A 25,139-nucleotide genomic window follows, 5' to 3' on the forward strand; every position below is an offset into this window, starting at 1 on the left:
GTCTGCTTGGAAACGCTGCAGAGCTTTTCCTTGGCTGATCTGACCCGTCTTCCATCCCCTCCAAAGACCTCACAGAGGAGACGAAGCCTGTTTTCTTGTAAACTAAACCAGCATCAGCTCCTCTGCTTGGATCCTCATGGCTCTTAAAGCCCTTTCAAAGACCTAATCAGCCTTTAAGATGCAATAATATTTGCCTTCTCCTTGAAAGCTAACAAAAATAAAAGGGGAGAGGGGGATAACGCTTCGTAGCTGGTGGTGTGCGCTCTTTATGGAGGCTCTCCAGCCCCGGAAGGTTAATAATCAGAGGGAATGGAGGCGGATGAGCTGCGGGAAAGGGGGGAAGGAGCAAAAAGACATGGAGGGAGTGAGACTTTTATTGTGAAGCGGGCTGTGCTTGGCAGTTGGCTTTTGTTGGGACTGCTGCAAGAGCAGACATTTCTCGGCGGGGAGGGTGGGTATAGGATTTCCCTGCCAATCGGGAGCCGAGGGATGGGGGCATGGGCAGTGTGAGCAGAGGGAAGTTTGCTCTGAATTGAAGGGGGGGGGGGGGGGGAACCAAACCCAAACAAAACCCAACACACACACACAAAAAATGGAGGTATTGACACTTGCGGTGGAGTTGCTGGAGTTGGCCGGGTGGAGCCGTGGGCTGGTGGGAATGAATGGGCAGCGGTGGGTGCCCGTGGGTGCCGGGTGGTGATGGAGCAAGGTGGGGGGAAGAGGCTTTGAGCGCTTCACTGGGGTTTCCTGTAGCTTCCTTTTGATCAAAATCCACAGTTTATTTGTTGTTGTGGTGGTTTGGTTTTCTTTTTAAATATTTAATTTTATCCCTTGATGCTGAGTTTTTGTTGCAGAGCAAGGCATGGAAGTTGTAAACCCGCCGCTGCTGCTAGCGAGGGATGTGGCTCTGAGATAGGGACCAGGAGAGCCCGTCAAGTGCCACCTCTGTTAGTCTTGTCTTAGCACCCAGCTTTGTGTTATCTCACAGGAAGAAGGCGATAGTTTCTCTCCGGCCTCTCTTGGCATTGGAAATTCTACTTGCCCCAAGCTCCTGCTAATTGCAGCGAGGAGGGAGGGTCCTGATTGATCTTGATTGATCTGATTGACTCCAGAGTTCCTACAGTGACTTCTTGTCCGTGGCAGGGAGAGCCCTGGTGGTTTATGGAGTGGGGTTGCTGCTTCTTTTTAGAGAGAACCTGAGAACTGAATGGGTGAAAATGACCTGCTGAAAATCCTGAGGCTTCCAGTGTGTTAGATTAATAGCAGGAATACCAAGGCCTTTCCTTGTTGCAACACAAGTTGGGCAAACAATAGTCCCTGTTAGACTGAGCCTCTTTCTGTTCTCTTGGTGTCTGTGGTGAGGGCTGGGGGGTCCCTTCCCATGGTGGCAGCCGTGGGGCTGCGCTGGAGCCCCGGCTCCCTGCACTTCTCTTTGCATCAGACTTTCAACAGGGGAAGTCCATGAGAAAAATGAAGTTATTCCCAGTTTACAAGAAGTCTGGGTAGAGGAGAGGTAGGGTTTACAAGCAGATGTTTGCAGCAAGGATATATATTATTGGCTTAGCAAATAAGTGAAAAAGAAAAGCTGATCTGTGTTCAAACCTCAGGGTGTGTTTTGATGATCGCTTCTTGCTGGAAGCTGTTGGCCAGTGTCTGCTGGAGGTATGTTCTGTTTCAGGCCACCTGATGGGTTGGCTGAGCTGAGGTTTCGAACACTTTTGGCTTGCTTTTTGGTGTGTGTCTGCAGATCTGCAGGCGGTGCGCTCGGGACGCGAGTTCCCCTTGCTGAGAGCATCCAGATGTGGCCGTGTTTGGTGTTTGCTCAGGGCCAGAGGAGCAATCCTTGGGGGTGCTGCGTGCGGGCAGGTTTGGCCGGTGGTGGGGGCTTTCCCAGCCACTGTCCCTTGTTCCCTCGGTCCCATCAGCTGTGAGCGGCTCTGCAGACGGCGATGGCATCGAGGTGCAGGGGCTGCTGAGATCGGGGTGAAGACCCCGTGCTGCGATACCTGCGTTGCAGCTGAGCTCACGTGGACACAAAAACGATGGGGTGGCTGGAGACAGCAACACCCAACCTCATCTCCCCTGCCAGCCTTGGGGAGACACCGATGTGGGGCAGGGCGAGGTGCTGGGAATGGTTTTGGAGCTGATACACCAAGCTCTGTGTGTGTGTCTTATCTCTTTCGCTTGCTTTACGGGACATGGGCAGGTTGTTTTTTCTCTTTATCGCTCAGTGTGCTTTAAAGCGGGTGAACCGTGTGGCCGCAGGCGCGATCTGCCCTCCGTGCTGCCCCACAACAGCTGGTTTGACCTGGGCTTATTCTTCTCCTGCCACACGGGCGGTGTGCGCTGAACCCTTCACCCGGCCCGGCCTTGGACATGGACATCACTCTTTCCATGATCACACAGCAGCTTTGCGAGGCTCCTGAAACATAGAGCTGTGTCAAAGGACCCCTTCCCTTGTGTGTGTTTGTGTTCTTTTAATACCTTTTTGCTTTAGTAGCATTTGGGGTTTTTTTTTGTGTCTTGCCACTTCAAACAAAAAAGAGGAAGAGAAGTTATGAAGGCTGCAAAGCTGATGTAGCAATGTGACTCCAGGCGTGTGAAAGGCAGAGGAGATGAGCAGGTGTTCCCTTTTTAAAAAAAGGGAAAAGAAACATTACTTTCTATAGAACTAAAAATAGAGCTCATTAACTTTAATAAACAGGGGTGTTATGGATGATGCGTTGGCTGTCGCGCACTGATGGTTTGCATTTTGTAAGTTACATTTGAACGAACTACAAAAAAAACAACACCAAAAGCATTTTTGGGCTGTAAACGTTGCTAAATGATGTGTAATGAACAGTTTGATAGATCTACCTCTCCTCACCCAAAACCAACAAAGTTTTGGGGGAACAGGGGTCACCTCCTCCACTTGACTTTCGTGACCATTTTAACCTGTTTGGACACCCTCAGCTGGATTCCCAAACACGTTGCGCTTGGAAATTCTTGTCTGGCTACATCTCAACCCAAGATGGGCACAGGTTGAAGCCCCTCGGCTGGGCCAACCCTTGCTGCTCTTTATCTTTGACCAGCTCCTGGGCAGCAGTTTCCTGGCAGCGTTATTTTGCAGAAAGAGGTTTGCCTGAGATGTAAACAGGATGTGTCCTTGATTGTCTCTTGTTTTAAATGCAACATGTGCATGAGCATTGAGCTAAACTGTGGCGTTTCTCTTCCCCACCCCTAGCGAGCAGTGCTGAGTAAGGGAGAGCCAAGGAAGGACGCCTGCATGAAGACGGAGCTGCTGAAAGATATCACCAACAACAAAGAGGAAGGTGAGCACCTGGATGGGAGCGCAACTGGGGTTTGGAGATGGGCTGTGTCCCCTGAGGGTCTCAGGTGTGCTCCCATGAGCAGAGCGGCTCCGTTCGCCGCCTGTGTTTATTCTCAGCAGGGCTCTTCCCCAGAAGATGCAGATTTGGTTTTCAGTCCATCCATTGCCACCTGCCAGAGAACAGAGATCTAATTTTCACTTCTGCTTTGGTGTGGCTGCGAAGTGCAAAGAAGTCGCTTTGAACTGCCTGTGTGTGACTGGGTCTGACTGAACTCTGATCCCCACCACGTGATGACCCGGAGCCCTTTTCCTCCCTCTAGTAAAGTTACCTTTCTGCTTTCCTGTGGGTTTCTCTTGCTCCAGAGCAGGCACCGATGGCTGCGGGCCGGCCGCTGGGGTGAGACACCCCACACCTCGCGCTGTTGTGGGCTTGCCTTGTGGCTTCTCTGTCGGTTCTGCTTGCTTTTACTTGGCAGGATGCAGCACGTGGTGCTTTCAAGTCTTTCCTGCGTGGTTGTCTGTGAGTTGCATGCACACAAATCTGAAGGTTTAATAAATGTGCCGGTAGAATTAGGAAAAACCCCACTGCCCTTTATCTCACCACTCCCCTCCTTTTTTTCCATGGCTTTATTATTCCTTGACTAGCTACTTCCGTAGCTCTGTAGGGATTTGCTGTATTTTTGTTCTCCTCTCCATTATAGAGCATTAGAAAAGCACTGAACTGGCTCCATCAAAATACCTAGTGTTAGCTAGAAACAAAACTTTGGACTTAATTCAGATGTGTGTGAGTACAGCATTGCTTTTCTTTCTCTTCTGTCCAGCATAATGTTTCGTCAAGCTGCTCTGGTTAGAAAGTAAAGCTCAGAACAGGCGAAATACGGAGTGCTGTGTTAGATGTGGCCACAGTGCTTGCACATTAACCGGGGGCACGTGAGCGCTGCTGCTGGCAGGGGTGGTGTATGGACCTCTGGTCTGGGCAGAGCAGGGACGGTGTCTGAGGTGCCGCTGGGAGGAGACTCTCACTTTGATCCCTTGTTGCTGGGCTCAGGACTGTAGAGCTGGTTTATTTAGTGCTGGGTTGGTCTTAAGGTAAGTGTCAAGAGTCTGTGGAGGTAAAAATCCAGGAGGAGGGTGGTGAGAGAGAGAGTTGAGCCAGGGAAGGTTCAGATTAGGAAACATTTCTTCCCCAGAAGGGTTGTGAAGCATTGGAACAGGCTGCCCAGGGTAGCAGTGGAGTCACCATCCCTGGAGGGGTTGGACAGACAGAGATGAGGTTCTCAGGGACATGGGTTAGAGCAAGATTTAGGTTGTGGTTGGATTCAATGACCTTGAGGGTCTCTTCCAACCAAAATGGTTCTATGATTTCTGCATCTTGGATGTCTTGCCTGATTTTGACTTGAGTGCTGCGTGTCTGAAGGAAGCCGAGACCCTTCCCTGTGCAGTGTGGAGGCTTCATGGGGTGCTCAGCTCCCAACCGCTCCAGCTTGTTGTCCAGTTCTGTTACTGGGGAAAGAAGGGTCCTAAAACGTGAACTGCATAGTCTCCATTCTTGTGGTAGCGTTCAAACTGTGTCCTGCTCTTCCCAAACATACCACGCGTGTAAAAGACAATGGTTTGCATGGTCCTTGTGCTGTGGGCGTTGTTCTTCACTGACCTTCATCACCCAGCTGTGATCATTATAGGAACTGAATGAACGTCCCTAAATTCTGTTAATAATAGTGTTTAGCGTTGGCAAAGAACTTACATTTTTGAGTTTTGCGTGATCATGAAATCATTACAGCAAACATCTAAAGATTGCATGAGATAGTTTGTTTGAGCCCTGTTTCCTCACTCAGGGGTGAGTGGAGCAGGGGATATGAGGGCTGGAAAAGCACCCTGAAGTCTGAGATTTCTCTAAGGTTGCTTGAACAGTCGTTTCCTTTTAGTGAAGAGGATGATCCTGGTACTCTTCAATATCCTGGGGCTGAGTCCCAGCCTGTGTAAAGCCCACTGTAAGTTGCTCACTGTCCCCTTCTGTGTAACGTTGCTCAATACAGATAGAAGAACAGCTGTGGGTGGGACTGTGCTGTGTGGGCTGTGGGGAGATGTTCCAGTTCAGTTCCACATGTGGGTGTGAGTTCAGGTCCATCTTTCCCTTTGACAGGGAGGGGAAAGGGGCAGGGATGAGCGCAAAAGAGTTCCTCTCGTGTTTTACTGGGCCATATTGTCTTTAGTCTGACTCAGAGAGAAACTAATTAAAAAGTGGTTTCTTTGCAAGAATTGCAAGTCATTTCAGTTATTCTCTGTGCTGCATCTCGCTTGACCTTTCAAAGCAAACCGCTCCTTTCTGATTCCCCAGCCCCAGAGATGGAAAGTTCCAGCACAAAGGAGCAGGAAGGGGAGTCGATAACGAAGTTCTCCATTAGTTCTCCATTAGCCTCCGTGTTCCTGAGACTTCACCTGAGGCAGCTGTTTTACAAGAGCAGCTGTGCTGAATGAGACATGCACAGTCACTTTGCTCTCAAATAAACCTTAAAGGGCTTTTAGAGAGCGTTGGGGTTTTAGATTCCTGGAGGGGCTTTTTTTTTGTCTATTTTTTGGTGAGTTTTTTCCCTGTTGCTGCAGATGGGAAGCTGGTGCTGGTGAGGACAGTGCTGCTTTCCAACCTTAGCGTTCCCAGGTGCAGAGATGGCTGTGTTAAAAGGAGAAGCAGAATAATCTCCTCGCCTCGCTGTCCTCAGCACTGGAATCCCCTGCCGGGAGTCACAGCCAGGAGAGCAGAGCCAGGCGGTGCTCAGGTGGTTCAGATGTGCACCCCGTCCCATGGCAAAGGAACAGATTGATTTCCACAGGATGTTAAACTGCTGAGAGTCACGGCCGTGTTCACAGCCAGATGCTGAACCCCATTTACCCGACCTGTGTAATCTCAGGTTTGAGCATTCACAGGAGAAGTTGTTCTTGGTTTTTCTTTGCTTTTCCTTTCCCAGTTTCGACTCTGGGTGTGTGTGACGGGAGCTGGAAGCGGTGGCACTGCAATGGTGTTTCAGGGTGCAGGGATGGGTGGCACTGGAGTTTTGGAAATTCAGTGGCTTTTGGGTGGATATCACCCACCTTCATGGATTTAGAAGGGAGTGGGGGGGAGATGAGGCCATCAATAACTCACCCCAGAGGGGAACTTTGCCCTGAAACACTTAATTCTTTTCACTTCTCAGCGTCAAAATGCTCCATTTTTTGGCTTCAATGGTGCTTTCCAATGGATACACGGTCTCCAACCAGCAGTTCTCCCCAGTCTGTAGTTTCAGCCCCTGTCCCTTTGTCATCCTTTTGTGTCAGCTGGGCTTCTCTCTGCTTTCCAATGTATTTTACTTTCGCTTTGAGGACGAAAGGGGGTGAACTGTCGTAACACAAGGGCTATAAGCAGGTGCATTTCTCGCTTTTAAAATTCTGTCCAGCGGGATGGTTGGGTATTGAATAAATGTGGTATCTGTGGTGTTTTAAAGCTGATCTGCAAAGCCCTTGAGGTAAGAAATCTGCGAAATGTGTGTGTGTATATAAATATAAATGTGCAGTACTCGTACTGCTGTTCACAATCCTGAGCTTTTCATCTAAGCTCCGTCTTCCCTTAGTTCAGAGTTCGATGCTTCTCTCGCAGCAGCTGAACCCTTGTGGCTGAGCTGCTGTGGCTGTGCTGGGACACTCAGAATGATGGAGAATACCCACCCTACTGGTGCTCAGCACCGAGGCCATCAGAAAAACGCTTAAAAGTTCCACATAGGGCATTTGCTGTTAAGATTTTGTCAGACCGAATTTTGAGCTGATCATCTGGCTACCTGCACATGGAAAGTTTCTGGTGGCTTCTTCAGTCTCCGCAGGGACAATTCGGTTCCCTCTGTCTGGGGTGGCTGGCAGGGACCATCCTGCATCTGTTAGACAGGTATTGGCAAGCTGAGCTGAGCTCTGTGAGCTACAGGGCAGGACTAAAGCCAGACCTGGCTCTACTGGAAGGACTGGAACCCACCAGGCCAAGGCAGTGCAGAGGAACCAGCCCTGCGGGGTCAGGCCTGGGGGAGCAGGGGTGGGTTTAGTTTTGCCTAATTTAGGGGTTTGTTTTGAAGTTATCATTCTAATTCTGAACTAGTCCAGCTCATTACTGCTTACACGTGGTAGACATGTCCAGGTGGTGATCAGTTTACCCAAAGATAGGTGTCTTAAATGGTTTTTGAGCTGTTGTCTTCTCTCTGTGGGTTGCAAAGGTGGCTTAGGGGCACCGTGGAGCTTGAGATGCCTTTTAGACACCTGAAATGAGATCAGTTGTCCTCATCTTGACTGACTTAGCTTTTCCCCTCTTTTCTTAAGATTCTGGTCTCCTAATGGGAATTTTAATTCAATTTTGAATGACTGTGATACTGAGGAAAAAGCTTGAGACTGAAAGGCTGCGGAGGGTCCGCCTGTGGAGCGGTGGGAGCTCTGCGTCGCTCTCCATGAGTCGTTAATTTAAATATGTTACTGGTTATTTTTGCCACATGGAGTCACAAGCATAATTTTCTGGGTCTTCAATTCCTTGTATTACTAAAATGTAGCCAGCTCACAGAAGATGGACCTTTACTCAGGTTTGTTTCGACTTGGTATCAACTTCAGACACTTGCCTGGGAGAACGGGCAGCAGAAGGGAGAATAAATCCCATGGGCAGATTCCCCATGTTAGACGTTGCTGGATTTTAAATGAATACTGAATGCCTGGATCAGGTAATACCAAAGGCTTGGGTCGGGATGCAGACAGGTTGTGGTCAATGGGACAAGGTTCATATTGCTGCGTGTGGCATAGGGGATGCAGAAGGGAGGTCTGAGAACAACGGGGTGTTTCTAATAAATGAGGTTACGCTGCTGTGGACATAGGTGATGTCTTTCTACCTTTCATTTTTTTCAATTAAGGAAAGAATAGTTGTAGATTAAGGACCAATGGAGAGAAAAGCGAATACGATTTGTACTCACTTGCAGCTCAAGAGCAGAAAAGCTGCGGAACAGCATTTTCAAGAAGAAAACGTCTTGCCATGAGGTGTACTCGAAAGCAAGATTTTAGGGGGTTCGCAGTGAAACTTTTGTTTTCTGGTGATGAAAAAGGTGAGATGAAAAGGTTGTGTCAGGAGCAAGAGTTTCTCTGGCTGTCGGGTGCTGTCGAAGAGCTTCTGTCACCTGTTTTATTTGGTATTTCCCCATGGTGAGGTTCCTGCTGTCTCTAGTTTGCATTCCCGTCCCCATCTATAGGCCACATTTCAACAAAAGTGTAAATATCTATTGAATTATGCCTATTCAGCAATGCTTGTGAGCGTGCACCTGGGGCTCGGTGAACACGGTCAGACTCGCGGACGTGTCCTGTTGCACGAGGCCGGAGCATCGAGGCAGAGCCGAGTCTGGGATCCAACTCCTATTTTCCCATCACCAGACCAGGTATTTTGGTTGTGAAAAGCAGCCACAGGGCTTTGCTTCGCCCTGCGATGTCTGCAGTCATTGAGAGCAGGGCAGAGCGGGTGCAGAACCCCGTTAAATCAGAACCGCACCCCCGACAACTGCTGTCAAATTCCGTGCGACTTCACACACAACGGGATTTCATATCTTTGGTGTGTCAGACCTCAAGTCCTACAGATTTGGAAGCCGGTGCCTGTTTGTAGGGGATTGATGGCAGTTCCACAGTCAGTCAGGTTGTACTTTGAAGAATATGGGTGGCGGAAAACTGTATGTGGGATTTTTAACTTTAGCCTCATGGATTTTTCGCCAAGTCCGTGACGTTTTCTGGAGTAACGCAGTTATTCTTTCCCCTAGGGCAATGCTCTAATTTACCTTGGTTTGGTTACCTTCATGGCAGGTAGAGCAATTCTTACCCTCTGTTTATTCAGTTTATCTAATAGTCAGCCACTGAAGTTATTTGACTGTTCTGCTGGGAGTGTGCGGTATTTAAATCAACAAATATTGAAGGTTTCATTCGGCCAGGTGCCTATTGCCGAGCGCTATAAACCGCCATCTCTGGGTAGGGAGCTCCATTTTTGTTTTCTTCTGGCGCTGACTTTGTTGAAATAATTGTTCAAATGACCACAGCACAGTCTTGTAAAGGCATTAAATGCAGGAAGAGAAACAAGGATTGAAAGAATGAGGGCGTAGCTGTTGGCTCCCTCTGCCCAAGACTTTTCAAATAGTTAAATAACAGTGAAAAAAATAGCACTTTATCTTCTCCCGGAGTCGTTGGTATCTGAAGCAAACCCTTGTGTGGCTTATCAGAGTGCACAGGGGGTGGTCTGGGTGGTGAGGGGGCAGCAGATGGAGGTGGTGACTTTGGGTTGTGCTCAATTCCAGCCGACCGAGGTGGGGTTTGCACCTCGACCCTCCTGTGTGTGCTCCAGCCAGCACCGCTCCGCTCCTTTTGGAGGTTTTGGAGGTTGTTTTGGAGGTTGTTTTGGAGTCTCTGGGCTGGCAGAGCCCATGTAGGAGACAATTTCAGGCTGAGCTGCCCGTGTTTGAGGGGAACGGACGGCTTAGTGCAGGGCAATCCTCAGGGAAAATGCCCCCCGTTGAACCCCAGGAAGGAGTTACCACTTGTCATCAGGGTTGGAAGATCCTTTCCAGTAAGATGCTTTGTACTCAGCATCTGTGGCTTTCATTTGAAAACGCAGGGCAGGACCAGGACTGTCCCTGTTGTAATTGCTGGTAAGGGCTGGAACAAGCTGAGTGCTGCATCGCGTCTGGGAGACCCCCGACCAACCTGCTCCGAACTGAGCGTTGGCCATGCGTCAGGGTGGATTGAGTGGTATAGACCAGTTCTAATGGGCCTTTCAGGTCCGTGCAATAAATGTTTGTCTTTAAATCCCAGATGAACGCCAAAAAATGGGGATTTTGGAGAGTAAAATGGTGGTTGCAGGTACTAGACTGCATTGGTTTGAAGATTAGATCTGCAAATGCTGCTTGTGCGGAAATCTGGATTGAAGTAGATCTTTCAGGTCAACCCAGTGGTAAGGAGATGGGCTGAATAAATGCATTAAAAGAAAGGGGTGGGTAGACCCTCAAATAGTTGAGGGGGGGGAGATTTTTCTCCCAGTTGCCACAAACTAGAGAGGGAATTTGGTGCTTTCTGGGCAGAGCTGTCCCGGTGAGCTGTGTGTGTGGGGACACCAGCCAAGCCTTGCAGAGCTTGGCTTGGAACCTCTAACCAGGGATGTTGGATCTGGTGCTGAGGATCTTGGTTCCTCTTCGTGCTTTACCCTTGCGTCAGCAGAGACATTCAGGATATTGGGTTTTTGGGCTTCAAGAGCAGCGTGAGGTGAGCTGCTGTACCCACCTGGTTTGCAGAGCGTCCTCCCGTTTGACTCCAGGGCCTTCCCAACACTGGAGGTGGAAATTGCTTTGATTTGAGGTGGTTGTAAATCAGCCCTGCGTGCTTTGACAAAGCTTTTGCTGGTACTTCTTGGGATGCTTTTCATAACTGTCTGGCCCCCGGAAGGAAAATGATCCAAGGAATCCCTAAGAGCGGGTTGATTCAATCGTTTTACTGGATGTGCCGGTGAATTGTTATCGCTCCTGGTTGCCTGGGGAGCTGCTAGTTTGTCGTGTCAGAAACCTTTCTGCACATCCCCGGTGTTCATCCTTGGATGCCTTTCCAGCTTGGGTCTGAAATCTCTCGGGGGACAAATTCATCGATGGGGAGAGCATGGAAATGTTTGTAAGGGAGGAAAAACCACTCTTTATACACAGACACTCCTGTTTTATCTGTGCGTGAGCTTTTAGTCAGTCTGCAAAAATCTTGCATCTGCATCGTGTAATTATGTTCACCTGGGATTGCATCGAACGTGCTTCACCCTTGTGTTTACTTGGGCTGTTGCCTCTGAAATGACGCCGTGAATCCTGCTCCTGGGCGGCTTCATCCTGGTGAAAGGTCCCGTCTCCACCGGACAGCATTGCCAGGAGAGCTGCGATTGCCAGGGAGCTATTCCTCCTGATGTTTGGTGTAGGAATGTGGCTGCCGAGCTGTGTCGGTGCCCCAGCAGCTCACCCACCCCGGCAGCTTTTCTCCTGTGTGTGGCATTGCGAAGGGCTTTGCCACAGACCTGAGTGCAAGATTGGGGCAGCCTTTTGTTTGACATGCGAGTTGTTGACATGCGGTCCAATAAATGTGGTTATTGGAAAAGCTAAAGATAATATTTACCTTGAAAAATCCATAGTTGGGAATAAATGGCAACATCTGCGGCTGAGCCAAGTGACAATGAGTGCGCTGCTTTCATCTCACCCACCCTGATTTTCACCATCCGAGGATCCAGGCGAGCCGGTCAGGTAGGTGAGTGAGCAACCTAAATGGAGATAAATATATGGAGAGAGGGAGCAGTTTTGTGGAGAAGTTTGCTCTTCCTTAGTAGCTGTACCTTCTCTTTGGAGTTTCGGTAACGCTTGTGACCCTTTTCTTTCTCCTCTCTTCCTCCTTATCCTCCCTCTTTCTCCAGGATTTAATGCCATGGCTGCAGATGAAAGTGCTACGGAAAAGCAAGTGGGGGAACCAAAAATGGCAGTAGACGGTGAAACCAACGGTTCCTGTGAGCACAGCGAAGCTGGCGGCCACCCAAACCCAGCGAAAAACACTCAGGACAATACGAAAGTGAGCCAGCAGGACTCTAGCGCTAAGTTAAATAGGATAGCAGAAAATGGCATTTCTGAACGAGATGGCGAGACTGGGAAGCAAAACCACGTGAAAGCCAACGACTTCACACAGACTTCTGTCACGGGGAGCAATGGATATATTCTCACCAAGCAGATGGCGCAGGAGCAGCCTCTAAGGACTACCAGCACCTTTGCTTCTCTCACCGGCCATGCTGCAAAAACCCTGCCAGGAGGAGCGAGCAAAGGCAGAACTGTGGGCTCCTTTGCCCAGATGCAAGCCACGATGCCGCCCAAGCTCGGAGAGGGCAGTAAGGACATGGATGCTAAAAAAGCCGCCGCTGCTAACACTGAAATCAAGGTCCACAGAGCACGGAAGACAATGCCCAAACCCATCCCTAGCCTGGTAATGTATATACCCGGCGGTCGGTGCTGCCGCGGTTGCTCTTGGCTTTCTTTGAGTGCGTGACAGGGATACCTTGGTGCACACGGAATTCGGAGGTGGATTGGATTTTTATTTTTTTATATATATATATATATTTCTTTGTATTTTTTTTTCTCTTCCTGCAGGAAGTTAAAATAGAGTCACATGGGCACCATCAGCTCCCTTTCCCAATGCGTTTCTAAATATATAATTGATCGATTGCCTTCTCCGACAGATCTATGCGAGACACTAAACGGCCCTTCTCTCTTGGCTGTATTGCTCGTCAGCCGTCTGCTCAGATCCAGAGCTGCTTGTGAAACAAATTAGATTTCTTATAAGTTCGACCCACAGGAAATTAAGCATAGCGTGTTAACTTGAGGCTTCTAAGCTTGGAAGCTGTCAAGAAGCTGATGTGTTAGGCAACTTGATTGCATTGCCATATCATTATAGTAGTAAACCAGATGATGTTTTCTCTCTCTCTCTCTGTGTTGCCTGCAGTAATACAACTTGTTCAGAAATCTTCACTCCAGAATCCTTAGGGGTGAATTTAGCATCACTTAATAAAACAGAGCTCTGCAATTGTTTTTTTAGGAGACAGAAAGAGATGTGAAGTCCTCGGGTGCATTCATGTTCTAGTGGGATGAACAGGAACGGCCCTTTCTTTGTCATCGGCTGAGTTTGGTTCTTTTGGTTCTTATTTTGGTTCTTTTGCCAGAGGAAGGGAATAGACTCTGGAACAGGCAGATCTCCACTGCGAGCACTTGCTGTCCAGCCCTGTGCCACTGTATATTTAGCTACAATGAGCTAGATCCTCTCATTGTGCTGTGTCTGATGAGAAAGGCTGGCTTTGAGGTATCCTGCCCCTGGGTCAAGGACAGCACTGTGAGTCTCGCTGGGCGCCGTGAGTCACGCGTAGAAACACAGGGGAAGCTGCCGCAGCTTGGTGAAGCTCGGTGCGATGGATTGCTGGGAGACCAGCGAACGCAAAGCCATCCGCCCGTGTCACCTGTGCGTTGCCGCTCAGCAGTAAGGTCTCAAAGCTGTGAATCGCTGTGGTCTGGAGCAGGGGAAGAGAGAGGAAAGAGAGGAAAAATAAAAGAAGGTGGGTGGCAGCTCGCCAGCCGCAGATGGGGAAAGGTGCCCTTGGCCGCGGCACCACCTGTGCTTGCGGAAGCAGGTGGGAGTCCAAAGAGCACGTCGAGATTACAAACCTCACAGGCGCTCAGACACCGCGCCTGCCGCGGTTTCCCTGCCCTGCTCCCAAACCGCTCGTTTCCCCTCTGCCTTCCCCCGCTTGCGTTTGAGTTCTCTCGCACCCCTGCTGTGTTTTCTGGCTCGCAAGCAGGGCAAGCCCAGATGCAAGACGTGCAGCGCGATGAAAATCCCACGTAAGGTTGTGTCGTACCCAAACAAGGCTTTGCAACCAGAGCTGCCTCCTGGGTCTCTCCAGCCGCCTGCCGTGCACCTAAATGAGGGCACGAAACCCCCGGACCCTTGGGGAATTTGACAGGGAGGGATCCCTTGGGCTGAGCAATTCAAAGAGGCGATTCCCTTCTAAAACAGGACTTGTAGGTTATGGAGGGAGCGTTTTCCTTGTTCATATTTTATGAGACATCAAAAGAATATTTTTACGCAACCCCGTGGGATTCAAGGTCTGTCTCTAGAAAGCCGTATGCGATGTTTGCGGGTGCTGCAGCGCTCGGTTCCACGAGTCGCACCGATGGTGCTGTCAGTGGTTATTTGCTCACACAATAACAGTGGCTTCAAAAACCAAACCCTATGGTTGTCGGGCCACTCCAAAAGGTGCGTAGCCTGTCCTAGCACCACCGGCCTTCTCCCTTGGGCTTAAAATAGGGAGAGAAACAAAATCCAGGAGAAGGGTGGTAGGAAGAGGCTGTTCCGTGTTCTGTGCTCAGGCCTCTGCGTCTGAATGTGACCCACGGTTTGATCTGAGTTCTGCAACACAATAAACCATCTGTTTTGTTCAGCCTTCCTGATAATTACTACCTAATTGTTCCCCATTGTCTTTCGAATTTACATGCTGTTTTCTTTCGAGTAGCAGCTTCTTGCTCTGGTTGTCATTTCTCTGTTCTGATCGTTTCTTTGTTGAGCTGCTCACACGAGACTCATCAGCGCAGCATTATGGTGACTTTTCGTGCACCGGCCTCCGCGTTCACACCTTTTCCCCTTCAAAAACGCCATAATAGCAGGTGCTGTATTCTAGGAAATCTATTGTGGACATCTCCCAGAAGCTGATGTTACAGGACACAGTCATTTTCTTTGATAATGTTTTTTAGAGCATTGTTGTTTTCCTTAGTAACCCGTTCCTGCAGACCTGTGCTGCCTGGGAGAAGGAGGGGAGGAAGGGGTTTTGTTACCTGCAAAGTGTAACCATTTGTTCCCCTGGCCCACTGGGGCCAAAAAATGATTGCTTGTAATGCAATAGCTGTCAGGGGACCTTGGTGGCCTTTTCCTGCACATGTGGATTGAGCTTTGAAAGCAAGAAAATAATTTTCTCACAAATTTAATCAGCTTTTTTTCTGTTTAGGAGTTGCTTCCTGACTTGGGATCGAAGCTGAATCTGAAACAGGTGACTATTTTAATTGATGTTGTCTCGGGTTAAGGTGGTTTTTGAACAGAGGCCTTGGAGAACTTTCTGACAGCGTCATTTCTGCTCCCCTTCTAATTAGCACAGTAAAACAAGCACTGCACCTTCTGGTAAAATGTCTTTCTTTCCTTATTAATCCATTTACAACCCTCTTAAGAATGCAGAAGTTTCCAGGGCTGGATAACAGACTGAAAGGTGAGTGTGTGTGTGTGTCCTGTGCGTGGAGAAGGCCCTTCCTAAAACGAGTTGCTGATTTTAACTTCACCAAGGAAAAAAGGATGATAAAGGCAGTGACAGCATCCCATAGCTGTTGTATCTCTTGAGACAGGAGCGGATGGCTGTGTCGGGAATCCCAGGTTATGCTTCCCTTCATTACGTGGTGACCATGAGGCTGTAGTTGGTGGTCTCTGGTGGTGTTTCTGATGCTGCGCGGAGGAGCAGGTCAGGGGAGCTGAACTGTCAGAAGTAGTGCGAAAATGTGTGAAATGAGGATGTCAGGCTGCTTCACAACGTGAGCTGAAAACGTAGGGTACCAGTTTACCTGGGGGAGACAAAGCCTGGCAGAAAGGAGGAGCTTGGAGCAGAAGACTCATTGCTTATGTTGGTATTTCGACCAATAATCATCAAAATAAACCCTTAGGCAGCATTGCCAACACATGTCCCATCCCAGGACTGGTAAGCTGGTTGCTTTGTCTGAGCTTTTCCTTGGACAGCCTTTGCCCAGCAGGAAACTCGCTGGGGCTGAACGGATAACACACGGCTTTGAGAAGATGGCACTGGGGGCTTGCAGGCAGGTCTGGGAACTTTAAATGCATCGCTGTAATTGTTTCCATTTTTGCTTTGATAGGAGTGTTGTGCCCCAAAGAGCCTCATGGTCCCAAACACACGGTCCATCTTTTACCTTCGCTTCTTGTATTTGAACCTGGTGTCATTATAACCTTGGCAGCGAAGGATGCAGAAGATCTGTGCAAGGAAGGGGCCAGGTTTGCTGGAACCAGCTCTTAGCCAGTGCGATGAGGTTTTTAAGAAAGAATACATTTCCCAGTGATCAGCAAAGCCTCTGTGCTGGGGGGGTTTGAATCTGGAGCAGACAGAGCAGAGAGGAGAGCTCGGTGTAGAACAGGGCGGGCTGTACCTGCAGGCTGGGCTTAAGGAGCTGGCAGAATTCAGAGACATTAGACACGGGAAAAGAATGAAGTTTCATCCGCTAAACACTCTTACTTGCTGGAAGGATAAAATAGAATAAGAACAGCAAAGATCAGACTGTTCTATCTAGCTAAGCATGAAGAAAGATGGTGAGAAAGCAAGCGCTTTCAAATCTTTGCTGATCCTTTTTATTATAATCCTTAGATTAAGTATTTTATATAAATGTGTGTGTGTGTGTGTATGTATGTATATATATCTATATACACACATGAGAGAGATACAGGTGTTTCACTGCTGGCCTGCTCAGCTTCCCGTGCCATCAGGGTTCCTTGGGATCTGGTCACCTCTGCAGGAATTCTTGTTCTTTAACATTCTATTCTATTCTATCCTTAACATTCTATTCTATCTTTAACATTCTATTCCGTCTTTAACATTGCTGCGTATGCCCCCAAGTCATAATCCAGATCTCGCAAGGCTTAATTTGATTTAAAGAACTGTTTTACCGGAATTGCCATGAAAAACACGTAACAGTTGTCACGCAGCCCTATTGAAGGTTTTGAGTTTATTTCCACATTGTAATTACAGGGGGAGAGAAAAACCCCAAGCTAATAACATACTACTTGATTTAAAATGTGATTATGTTCTTCCGAACAGTCTGGCATGATCTGAATGTGAATTCTTAATGTTTGGGAGTATCAGCACGTTTTACCAGAGACCAGTTGCAAGAACCTGCTCTCAAAGGCAGAACCGCAGCCCTATGTGCCCTCATTGCAGGCAGCCCTGCGTCACATCGGCTTCTCTCAAGCTTACTTTTCCAATTTTAAGTTAAAAATGGAAAGCAGCGGATGTTCCAGGGGACTTGAGAGTTCTCAGAATAATCCTGTAGCCAAGAGTTACCGTTACCCTTTACATCTATAAACTTTTAAGAGGTATAAATAGTATTGTTGAGACTATTCTTGGCATATTGTGCCCAGGACTCCTGATGTACATTTTTTAAGGCTAGAACAACTGGGAGCCGCCTCAAGAGTGATCCAGTGTCTGGAGAATCATCCTGTGGACACTTAATTTGCTCATTCTGTTCAACTTAGTGAAGAGAAAATTGTGGGTTTTTTTTTTTTTAGATAAAGAACTTGTTCATAGTCCATCAGTATCTACTTGGAGTGAGAGCTCCTGATGATACAAGGCTTTTTAATTTAGTTGAAAAAGCATAATGCATTTAATTATTTGACAGCGCGAGCAATTAAGCGTTGGAACAACATATCAAAGGCTATATGGTAGATTTGTCATCTTTGAAATCGTTAATTCAAGACTCGATGCCTTTTAAGAAGAGATGTGGCAATTCAGCCATAAGTTACGGGCTTGATGCGGGAATCGTTGCCAATTTGATGGCCCTTTTATGCAGGTCATTTTTGATTATCATTACAGCTTTTCTGTCTGTGGCCGAGTCCTCTTCCTGCCAGCAGCGGGCACACGGCACAGCCCTCATTAGGAGAACCAGCCGCTTCCCCATTTGTTCACAAGGTCACATTTATTGAAAGAGAGCCTGTCCGTACCTGCACTTTAAACACTGTTGTTACTGCGTGCTTCTTTTTATTCCTTTCTTCCTTTTACCTGGATTCCTCTTCCTGTTTTGCTATTTCAGCCGTTACTTTAGGAGTCCCATAAGAAGTGTTTTCCTGCAAGCAGAGCAGCACTAAAACATCACCCCTGCAAAGCTCATCATCTGCTAACGGTGCTCTTGGTTTTCTGCAGCATCTCTGCCAAACCTGCCTGGTAGCTGGACAGACAGGTGTACAGGGAGGTGTGGGTACAGCCAGGTCGTCTGTTAAATACATCAGAGAGCAAATCTGATGTAAAATGGCAAATCAGAGGGGCAGCGTTTACCCTGCTTGCTGTTAATACAGTGGTTGCTGCACAAGGCTGGAGAGAGTCCAGCGCAGCCACCAAGATGCTGAAGGGAGTGGAGCATCTCCCGTGTGAGGAAAGGCTGAGGGAGCTGGGGCTCTGGAGCTGGAGAAGAGGAGACTGAGGGGGGACTCATTCATGGGGATCAATATGGAAAGGGGCAGTGTCAGGAGGATGGAGCCAGGCTCTTCTCAGTGACAACCAGTGACAGGACAAGGGGCAATGGGTGCAAACTGGAACACAGGAGGTTCCACTTAAATATGAGAAGCAACTTCTTCGTGGTGAGGGTGGCAGAGCCTGGCCCAGGCTGCCCAGGGAGGTTGTGGAGTCTCCTTCTGTGCAGACATTCAAACCCGCCTGGACACCTTCCTGTGGAACCTCAGCTGGGTGTTCCTGCTCCATGGGGGGATTGCAATGGATGAGCTTTACAGGTCCCTTCCAACCCCTCACATTCTGGGATTCTGGGCTTCTGTGTGGAGCTGCAGGAACCCCGCTGGGGTGCTGTGTGGCACTTTGCATTGAGTACAGGGTCAAATCGGAGCGGGTCCAAGCTGCCGTGGGGCCTGGGAGCCTGGCTCCCACAGCAGGGAGTGCAGGAGCAACTACCAAATCCTCTTGGTGTTCAGCGGGAACTTGCAGCCTGCCCCGTGTTCCACGTTGGAACCACTGGATTGGCAGCACCTGCACTACCCGGCCTCAAGTGAGCTCGGACGGGTCTTTGCTGTGACAGCACTGTAGATGAACCTGCAATGTCAGGCAAATCCCTTCTTTGCCGGTGTTTTGCCGTGTGCTAGGCTAGAGGTGGGAGCCTTTGCCAAGACTCGGTTGTGCCAAATACTGTCCAAAGGGAAGGATCCCTTCTCTTTCGAAAGGTCTCTGCAAGACCATTCTCATGCATGCTCGATAGGATGCCTGTGCTCAGGGCGTATCTCCGGGAACAGGTGTATTTGTTGCATTCATTCATCTTCTCCAGAGCCAACAAAATGCCTGTGCAGATAGGGTCTGATCCTTTCCGCTGCCTGCGGTTGCTCTGGCTCTGCCTTTCCCGTGCAGAGGCAGCAGCCGGCTGGGAGTGTCCTGCAGTCCTCAGGCAGAGTCGCTTGGTGTGCTAGAGCAGGGGCCGTGTGCTAGAGCAGGGGCCGTGTGCTTTCGCTTTGAGTGTGCGGTCCAGTCTTCCAATGAAAGGAATTAAATGTATTTTCTGTTTGTTGTTCTCTTTTAATACAGAGGCTCAATTCAACTGCATTTTGTTTTCCAGCATGCAAGTAAAGACCCCAAAGATGGGAGAGACAGCAGAGATCAAAAAGAATCCAAGGAGGAAGGCAACAAAACCGTCCTGGAGTTTGGGAAGCCGTTGCCGTTGCCCTCTCTCCCGGGCCTTCACCAGTCACTACCTCAGAACCAGAGCTATGTGGCCACCACGAAGTCACAGACAGGTAAAAAAAGACAAGAGTTCAAAACCCTAGAGCACCCACCTCCCAAATGTGTGCCTGTGTGTGGTTGAGCTGGAGATAAGACAAGGACTGAAACCTCTCTTAGTACCTTTTCCCCATTGAATGTTCAGGGTTTCCTTTCCTGCATCAGCAGGTGGCTGCTCTACACCTTGTTTGTCAGGTGCCGTTTCATCCAACCCGTTCTCTGCAAGTGGCCATTGCAGTGCAGGCGTGATGCTTGTGTCCTCTGGACTCCCCTCTGGTCACCTCTGATGTTGCACAGGGCACGTTCTTGCAGTTCCCTGTTAAAGGAGCCTCCCAAGTGCAGTCCACCAGTTTTTGCTTCGTAGGGAACATGCTCCATCCAGCAGTATGTACCCAGGTGGCCAGAAAGGCCACCAGCATCCTGGCATGCGTCAGGAATAGTGTGGCTAGCAGGACCAGCACGGTGACTGTCCCCTGTCCTTGGCACTGGGGAGGCCAAACCTCGAATCCTGGGGTCAGTTTTGGGCCCCTCATGACAAGAAAGGCCTTGAGGTGCTGGAGCGAGTTGAGAGAAGGGAACGGAGCTGGTGAGGGGCTGGAGCACAAGTGTGATGGGAGCGGCTGAGGGACCTGGGAGGTTCAGCTGGAGAACAGGAGCTGAGGGGAGACCTGATCTCTGAACTGCCTGAAAGGAGCTTGGAGCCAGGGGGGTCGGGCTCTGCTCCCCAGGAACAAGCGCCAGGAGCAGAGGAAACGGCCTCAAGTTGCACCAGGGGAGGCTGAGGTTGGATGTGGGGAACAATTTCTTCTTCCCCAAAGGGCTGTGGGGCATTGGAACAGGCTGCCCAGGGCAGTGCTGGAGTCACCATCCCTGGAGGGTTGGACAGACGGACATGAGGTTCTCAGGACATGGGGCAGTGCCATGGCTGGTGTAACAGTTGGACTCAATGGTCTTGAGGATCTTTTCCAGCCAAAATGATTCTGTGATTCTATCAGGCACAACCACACTGAGGATCAGTCTTCTGCTAAAAATTGTTACTGGAGGAGTCGCTCTCTTCCTGTGTCGCACTCTGAAGATGTTTCTGTGAATTCTGAGGGACTTTGTGCATCACCGCAACAACTGGTTGCAATAAACTACATCCTTGTAAATAAATTTAATAGGATTAACAGATGTTTGGAGAGGTCTCTTAATAGATTTTTGGTGAAATTTCATCATAGTGGGAGATGAAGAAATGCTTTCAAGGAGCAGGCTGTACAGCTGCAAACGTGCTGGTGTTGCCTGTTCCCTGCTGTGCTCTGTTTGTAAAAGAACCTGCACTGAGCATCCGTCTGATACGTGTTCACCAAAGGCGGCATCAGGCAGTGAGGTGTGATGACTGATTTGATTAGAAGGCCAAGCAGGAGACTTAACAAATTAAGACCAAATCAAAGGAATGAAAGAAATCAGACTTCCCTAGTAGGTGTGAAATGAGGTTAAATGGCAAAAGGCTCTTTATTTAAGGTACCATTTCTCTGGGTGCTCTGTATTATTGTATGATCACTTTCATTGAAGTTGGTGTTATTAACCTTGCAGTATCTATTTGAGCAAGTTGTGTTTGGCCTCCGATGGCGTAAGTGATGCTACCAAATGCAGGCTAATTTAAGGACTTGATGTTCTGGGTGGTGATATCGGGGCCAGAAGGATCATGGAGAGGATTCTCAGAATTTGGATGGGTTTTCGACTCTGGCAGAAAGCTCTTCGTGTGTTTGCATGTATGTGTGCATCATCTTTTGGTTGACTTGTAAATAAATCACTTGAGGCGGGAAGCCTTCTTCTCAGATTGTGCCCTCAAATGTGGTTCCCCCACAGTACAGCCTGTACTCTCTATCCTGAGCAAACTTTAGGTTTCGTTTGCTTCTCTTTCCCAGCTGCTGCAGTATCTCGGAAGAAAAAACGGAGGATGGGAACCTATAGCCTGGTTCCCAAGAAAAAGACCAAAGTGTTAAAACAGAGAACAATGATTGAGATGTTTAAGAGCATAACTCATTCCTCTGCGGGTGCCAAGGTAAGGGGAGCGCTGAGCCCACTGGACGTGTTTGGTGTCACCAACCCCATGGATGGGCGCAGGAATACACTTGCTTGTTGCCGTGAGCATCTTCTGTTCTGAGTCTGCATCTTCTCTCTGGCAGCAGGGTTCTGCCCATAGCAGCCTTCCTGCTTTGAAAATGGCTTTTTGAGACAAACAAAAGTTTTCCAGTGAATGTTCCCCTTCTGTCCCGTGAGTCCTGAGGAGCTGGAGGGTTTTCAAGCATATCCCTTGTGGTAACTGTTTTGTTTTGAAATCCTCAAGGTAACTGTCAAGTGTTGCTGCTTGAGGCTTTATGGCAAAACAACTGGTTAATTAAAAAGGCTTAGACAAGGACTCATTCCTGATCCAGTTCTGCTTTGGCTGCAGCCCATGCCCTGAAGTTTTGATCTTTGAATTGAAGGAGAACAGTGCTAGGCTTTCATGGAGGGGAATGAAAATCCCTCTGTGATTAAACTTCCCTTTCCATTCCCTACAAACCTTCTTGCACCTTTGGAGCTGCCTGTTTCTGAATTAGATCACGGGGGTCTGGCTGAAGGCTCCTGCGAGGCCACTCTCCTCCCTTCAATGCTTTGTACAACCACCTGAGTCCAGGATGACCCCTCGTGGCTCCTCAATCCCCAGATCAACAAGGTTTGGTGACACATGGCAGGCTCTCAGCTCATTGAAGAGCTCTGGATGGACACATAGCCAACTTTCCCCAGCATTTTTAAGGTTCCTTGCACAGAGGTGGTCTGGGATGGCTGGGTTCAGCTGCTCTGTCCTATGAATTGCTGTTGTCTTTGTGGCTCATGTACTTGGATGACTTTTCAGAGCGACAAGGACCTGGGTGATGCCAGCCCTCACGTCAATGGGGAAAGCATAGATGTAGACTCCGAAGAGGAAGACTCAGATGAGTTGGAAGAGGAGGATGATCATGGAGCAGAACAGGCAGCTCTGTTTCCTGCAGATGACAACAGGACCTCTAAAGACAGCGCGTCCGATGCAGACAACACCAGAAAGGTATTCACGTGCCCTGTGCAGGGCTTGAGGGGGTGGGGTGGGACTCTGCTTGTGCACATGGGATGGGAGTGGTGGGAGTTGAGGCCATTTCTAGGTTTTTTTTGGCCTGCAGGGTGGCAGAAAGCGCAGCAGGGGTAGTGAGGCTTTCTGCTGACCATTTCCTGCTCCTCGGTGCACCTGTGAGCATTACCCTGCCTGCTCCCAGTTTCAGCCTTGCTACATCAGCTGTGATCCACAGAAACCCCACCATATTTAGTTATGGGATTCACTGAACCAACAAGGGGTGTCTTCCTGATCTTGTAACATCTGCTAAAGCACTAAAATTGGTTTAGTTCATTTTTTTTCCCCAAATCATGATACATAGTGTAGACATAAGGCTGCTTTTGTATAACTGAGGAAGTTAAGATTTGGTTGGAAAACTTTATTCTGGGGTTACGTTTTTTCCCCTCTACTGTCCCCACGTATCTACCATGATGTGCATAGGCAGCCTTGGAGTTCTTGTCCTGGAGGGGAAATTCTGCTAGTGCATGTGCAGCTTGGAGGTGGGTGGGGGACACAGCAGGACGATGGGGGATGCTCTGCTAGATGAGGGACACAGCAGGACGATGGGGATGCTCTGCTGGGTGGGGGACACAGCGGGACGATGGGGATGCTCTGCTGGATGAGGGGCACAGCAGGATAATGGGGGATGCTCTGCTGGGTGGGGGATACAGTGGGACGATGGGGGATGCTCTGCTGGGTGGGGACACAGCAGGACGATGGGGGATGCTCTGCTGGGTGGGCACACAGCAGGACGATGGGGGATGCTCTGCTGGGTGGGCACACAGCAGGACGATGGGGGATGCTCTGCTGGGTGGGCACACAGCAGGACGATGGGGGATGCTCTGCTGGGTGGGCACACAGCAGGACGATGGGGGATGCTCTGCTGGGTGGGCACACAGCAGGACGATGGGGGATGCTCTGCTGGGTGGGCACACAGCAGGACGATGGGATGCTCTGCTGGGTGGGGGCACAGCAGGATAATGGGGAGATGCTCTGCTCTGAGTGACCTGACCTGACTGACTCACTCTGTTCTTGGGCAAATGGTGGCTGCAGATTGATGATGGCGAGTCTGAGGAGGAACAAGAGTCTGTGGAGTCTGGGGAGGAGGAGGAAGACGGAGATGAGTCTGACTTGGTAAGCCTGGCTGCTAAATGTGTCTTTCACCCTTTGTCGTGTCGATAATAATTTCCCCTTTGCGCTGCTGCCAGAGACAGAGCAAAGCGGAGCAGTTTCATGTCTGACAAAACTCGCTCTTTGAAACCACCCACACACAGAGCGTTATTTTCCACGAGGTGCTTAACCCTGATCTGTGATACAGTTAATTGCTTTCTGATGCTAATTAATGGGCTTTTGTTGTTTTCAACAAGGTGTTGACTGCTTGTAATCATTTGAATGTTAGTAGAAATATTTCAGGGTGCTTAAATTCTTCAGAGTCAGCAGACTTGGGGAGTGGTAGGAGCCCAAGTTGTTCACAAACCCATTGCCCACAGCCTAAATCCACGTTGTTTTGACACGTCACCTCATGGCACCAGATGAGCCGGCAGCTCTTATCAGGGAAGCGTACAAAGAACAGACAGACAGATGCTTTCCCTAGGACGTTGCCTGTTTAGTGCTAGGGCAAGACTTTCACCGGCTGGTGATTTTTAGATGGCTGGTGAAGAGAACCTGTTTTGTTTTCAGTTTAAATTGTTGTTCATTGATTGTCTCCACCCTCCGCCCTCCACTTTGTTTTAAAATTTTGCTCCCTTTCCACAGCACCTCAAGTTGAGGAGCCAGCATTTAAGGCACCCCAACTCTTCAGTCACCTTGAGAAAATTCTTGGCTTCATTTTCTTGATGTTTTGAGCTAAAGGTAGAAATTACTATAATACCAAGTGAATCATTGAAGCTCTTCAGGGTCTTGTGCTCTGACACGACAGGAGCCAGAGGGGACCCAGCAGCAGGGGCTGCCCCTTTCTTTGCCTAGCTGAGGCCAGTCTGTAGCGTTAGCTCAAACCAAGGCTTGAGCTTGCACTCAAGTCCAAACTCCCGAGTCATATCTCCACATCCTAGACGGTGGTTTTTGCTCTGGTGAGTCAGTCGGTTCCCCAGACAGAGACTGGCTCAGACGCAAGCCTCTCCCCCACCAGCCGTGTCATGCAATTGGGGTAAAGCCACGTGGTGGGGCACAACCGAGCCCACGCTGGGGACGGTTATCGGGGCAGCGTAGACACCTCGGAGAGCTGCCCCGGAGAGCTGGGGCTCAGCACCGCCTGCTCCCGGCTTCACCACCGTGATAACTTGGTGCAGCATCAGCTCCCGATGAAGGTAGGGCCTGGCCCAGCGCTGTGATGGTATCAGGAGGGTTTTCACAGATGGCTGCGGGAGATGGATGAGCACCAGGAGATGGATGAGCACCAGGAGCTGGTGGTTTCAGCTGGAATGTGGATTTTATGATGGGTGCTTTGAAGGCTGCCTTACAGGGGTGGGGTGCCCTATCCTCCATTCCAATGTTGATTTTGAAAACCCACCACAGACAACTGTATGTTTTTAAACCCAAACCCTGTTTTGATCCATATATTTGTCTGAATATTTGCTGTCTGTGCTACCCTGTACCTTGGTGAGGGA

General features: G+C 49.3%; 1 protein-coding gene across 12 annotated transcripts in view; it reads left to right on the forward strand.

The window, feature by feature from the left end:
- EHMT1 (euchromatic histone lysine methyltransferase 1) overlaps window positions 1-25,139 on the forward strand; it is a 113,358-nt gene that overhangs the window by 53,665 nt on the left and 34,554 nt on the right. For 9 of the 12 annotated variants that reach the window (XM_065853573.2, XM_071817512.1, XM_065853576.2 and 6 more), the window contains 7 exons: window positions 3,224-3,311; window positions 11,772-12,328; window positions 14,895-14,936; window positions 19,264-19,441; window positions 21,332-21,468; window positions 22,303-22,491; window positions 23,587-23,667. In XM_065853573.2, coding sequence (XP_065709645.2) covers window positions 3,224-3,311; window positions 11,772-12,328; window positions 14,895-14,936; window positions 19,264-19,441; window positions 21,332-21,468; window positions 22,303-22,491; window positions 23,587-23,667 — 1,272 coding nt within the window. Of the gene's footprint in view, window positions 1-575; window positions 599-3,223; window positions 3,312-11,771; window positions 12,329-14,894; window positions 14,937-19,263; window positions 19,442-21,331; window positions 21,469-22,302; window positions 22,492-23,586; window positions 23,668-25,139 lie in introns of those variants that run through there. The other 3 variants (XM_071817508.1, XM_071817510.1, XM_071817511.1) reach the window with 2 other exon arrangements.

This window comes from Patagioenas fasciata, chromosome 20 (genome assembly GCF_037038585.1).
Source record: "Patagioenas fasciata isolate bPatFas1 chromosome 20, bPatFas1.hap1, whole genome shotgun sequence".
Lineage (NCBI taxonomy): Eukaryota > Metazoa > Chordata > Aves > Columbiformes > Columbidae > Patagioenas > Patagioenas fasciata.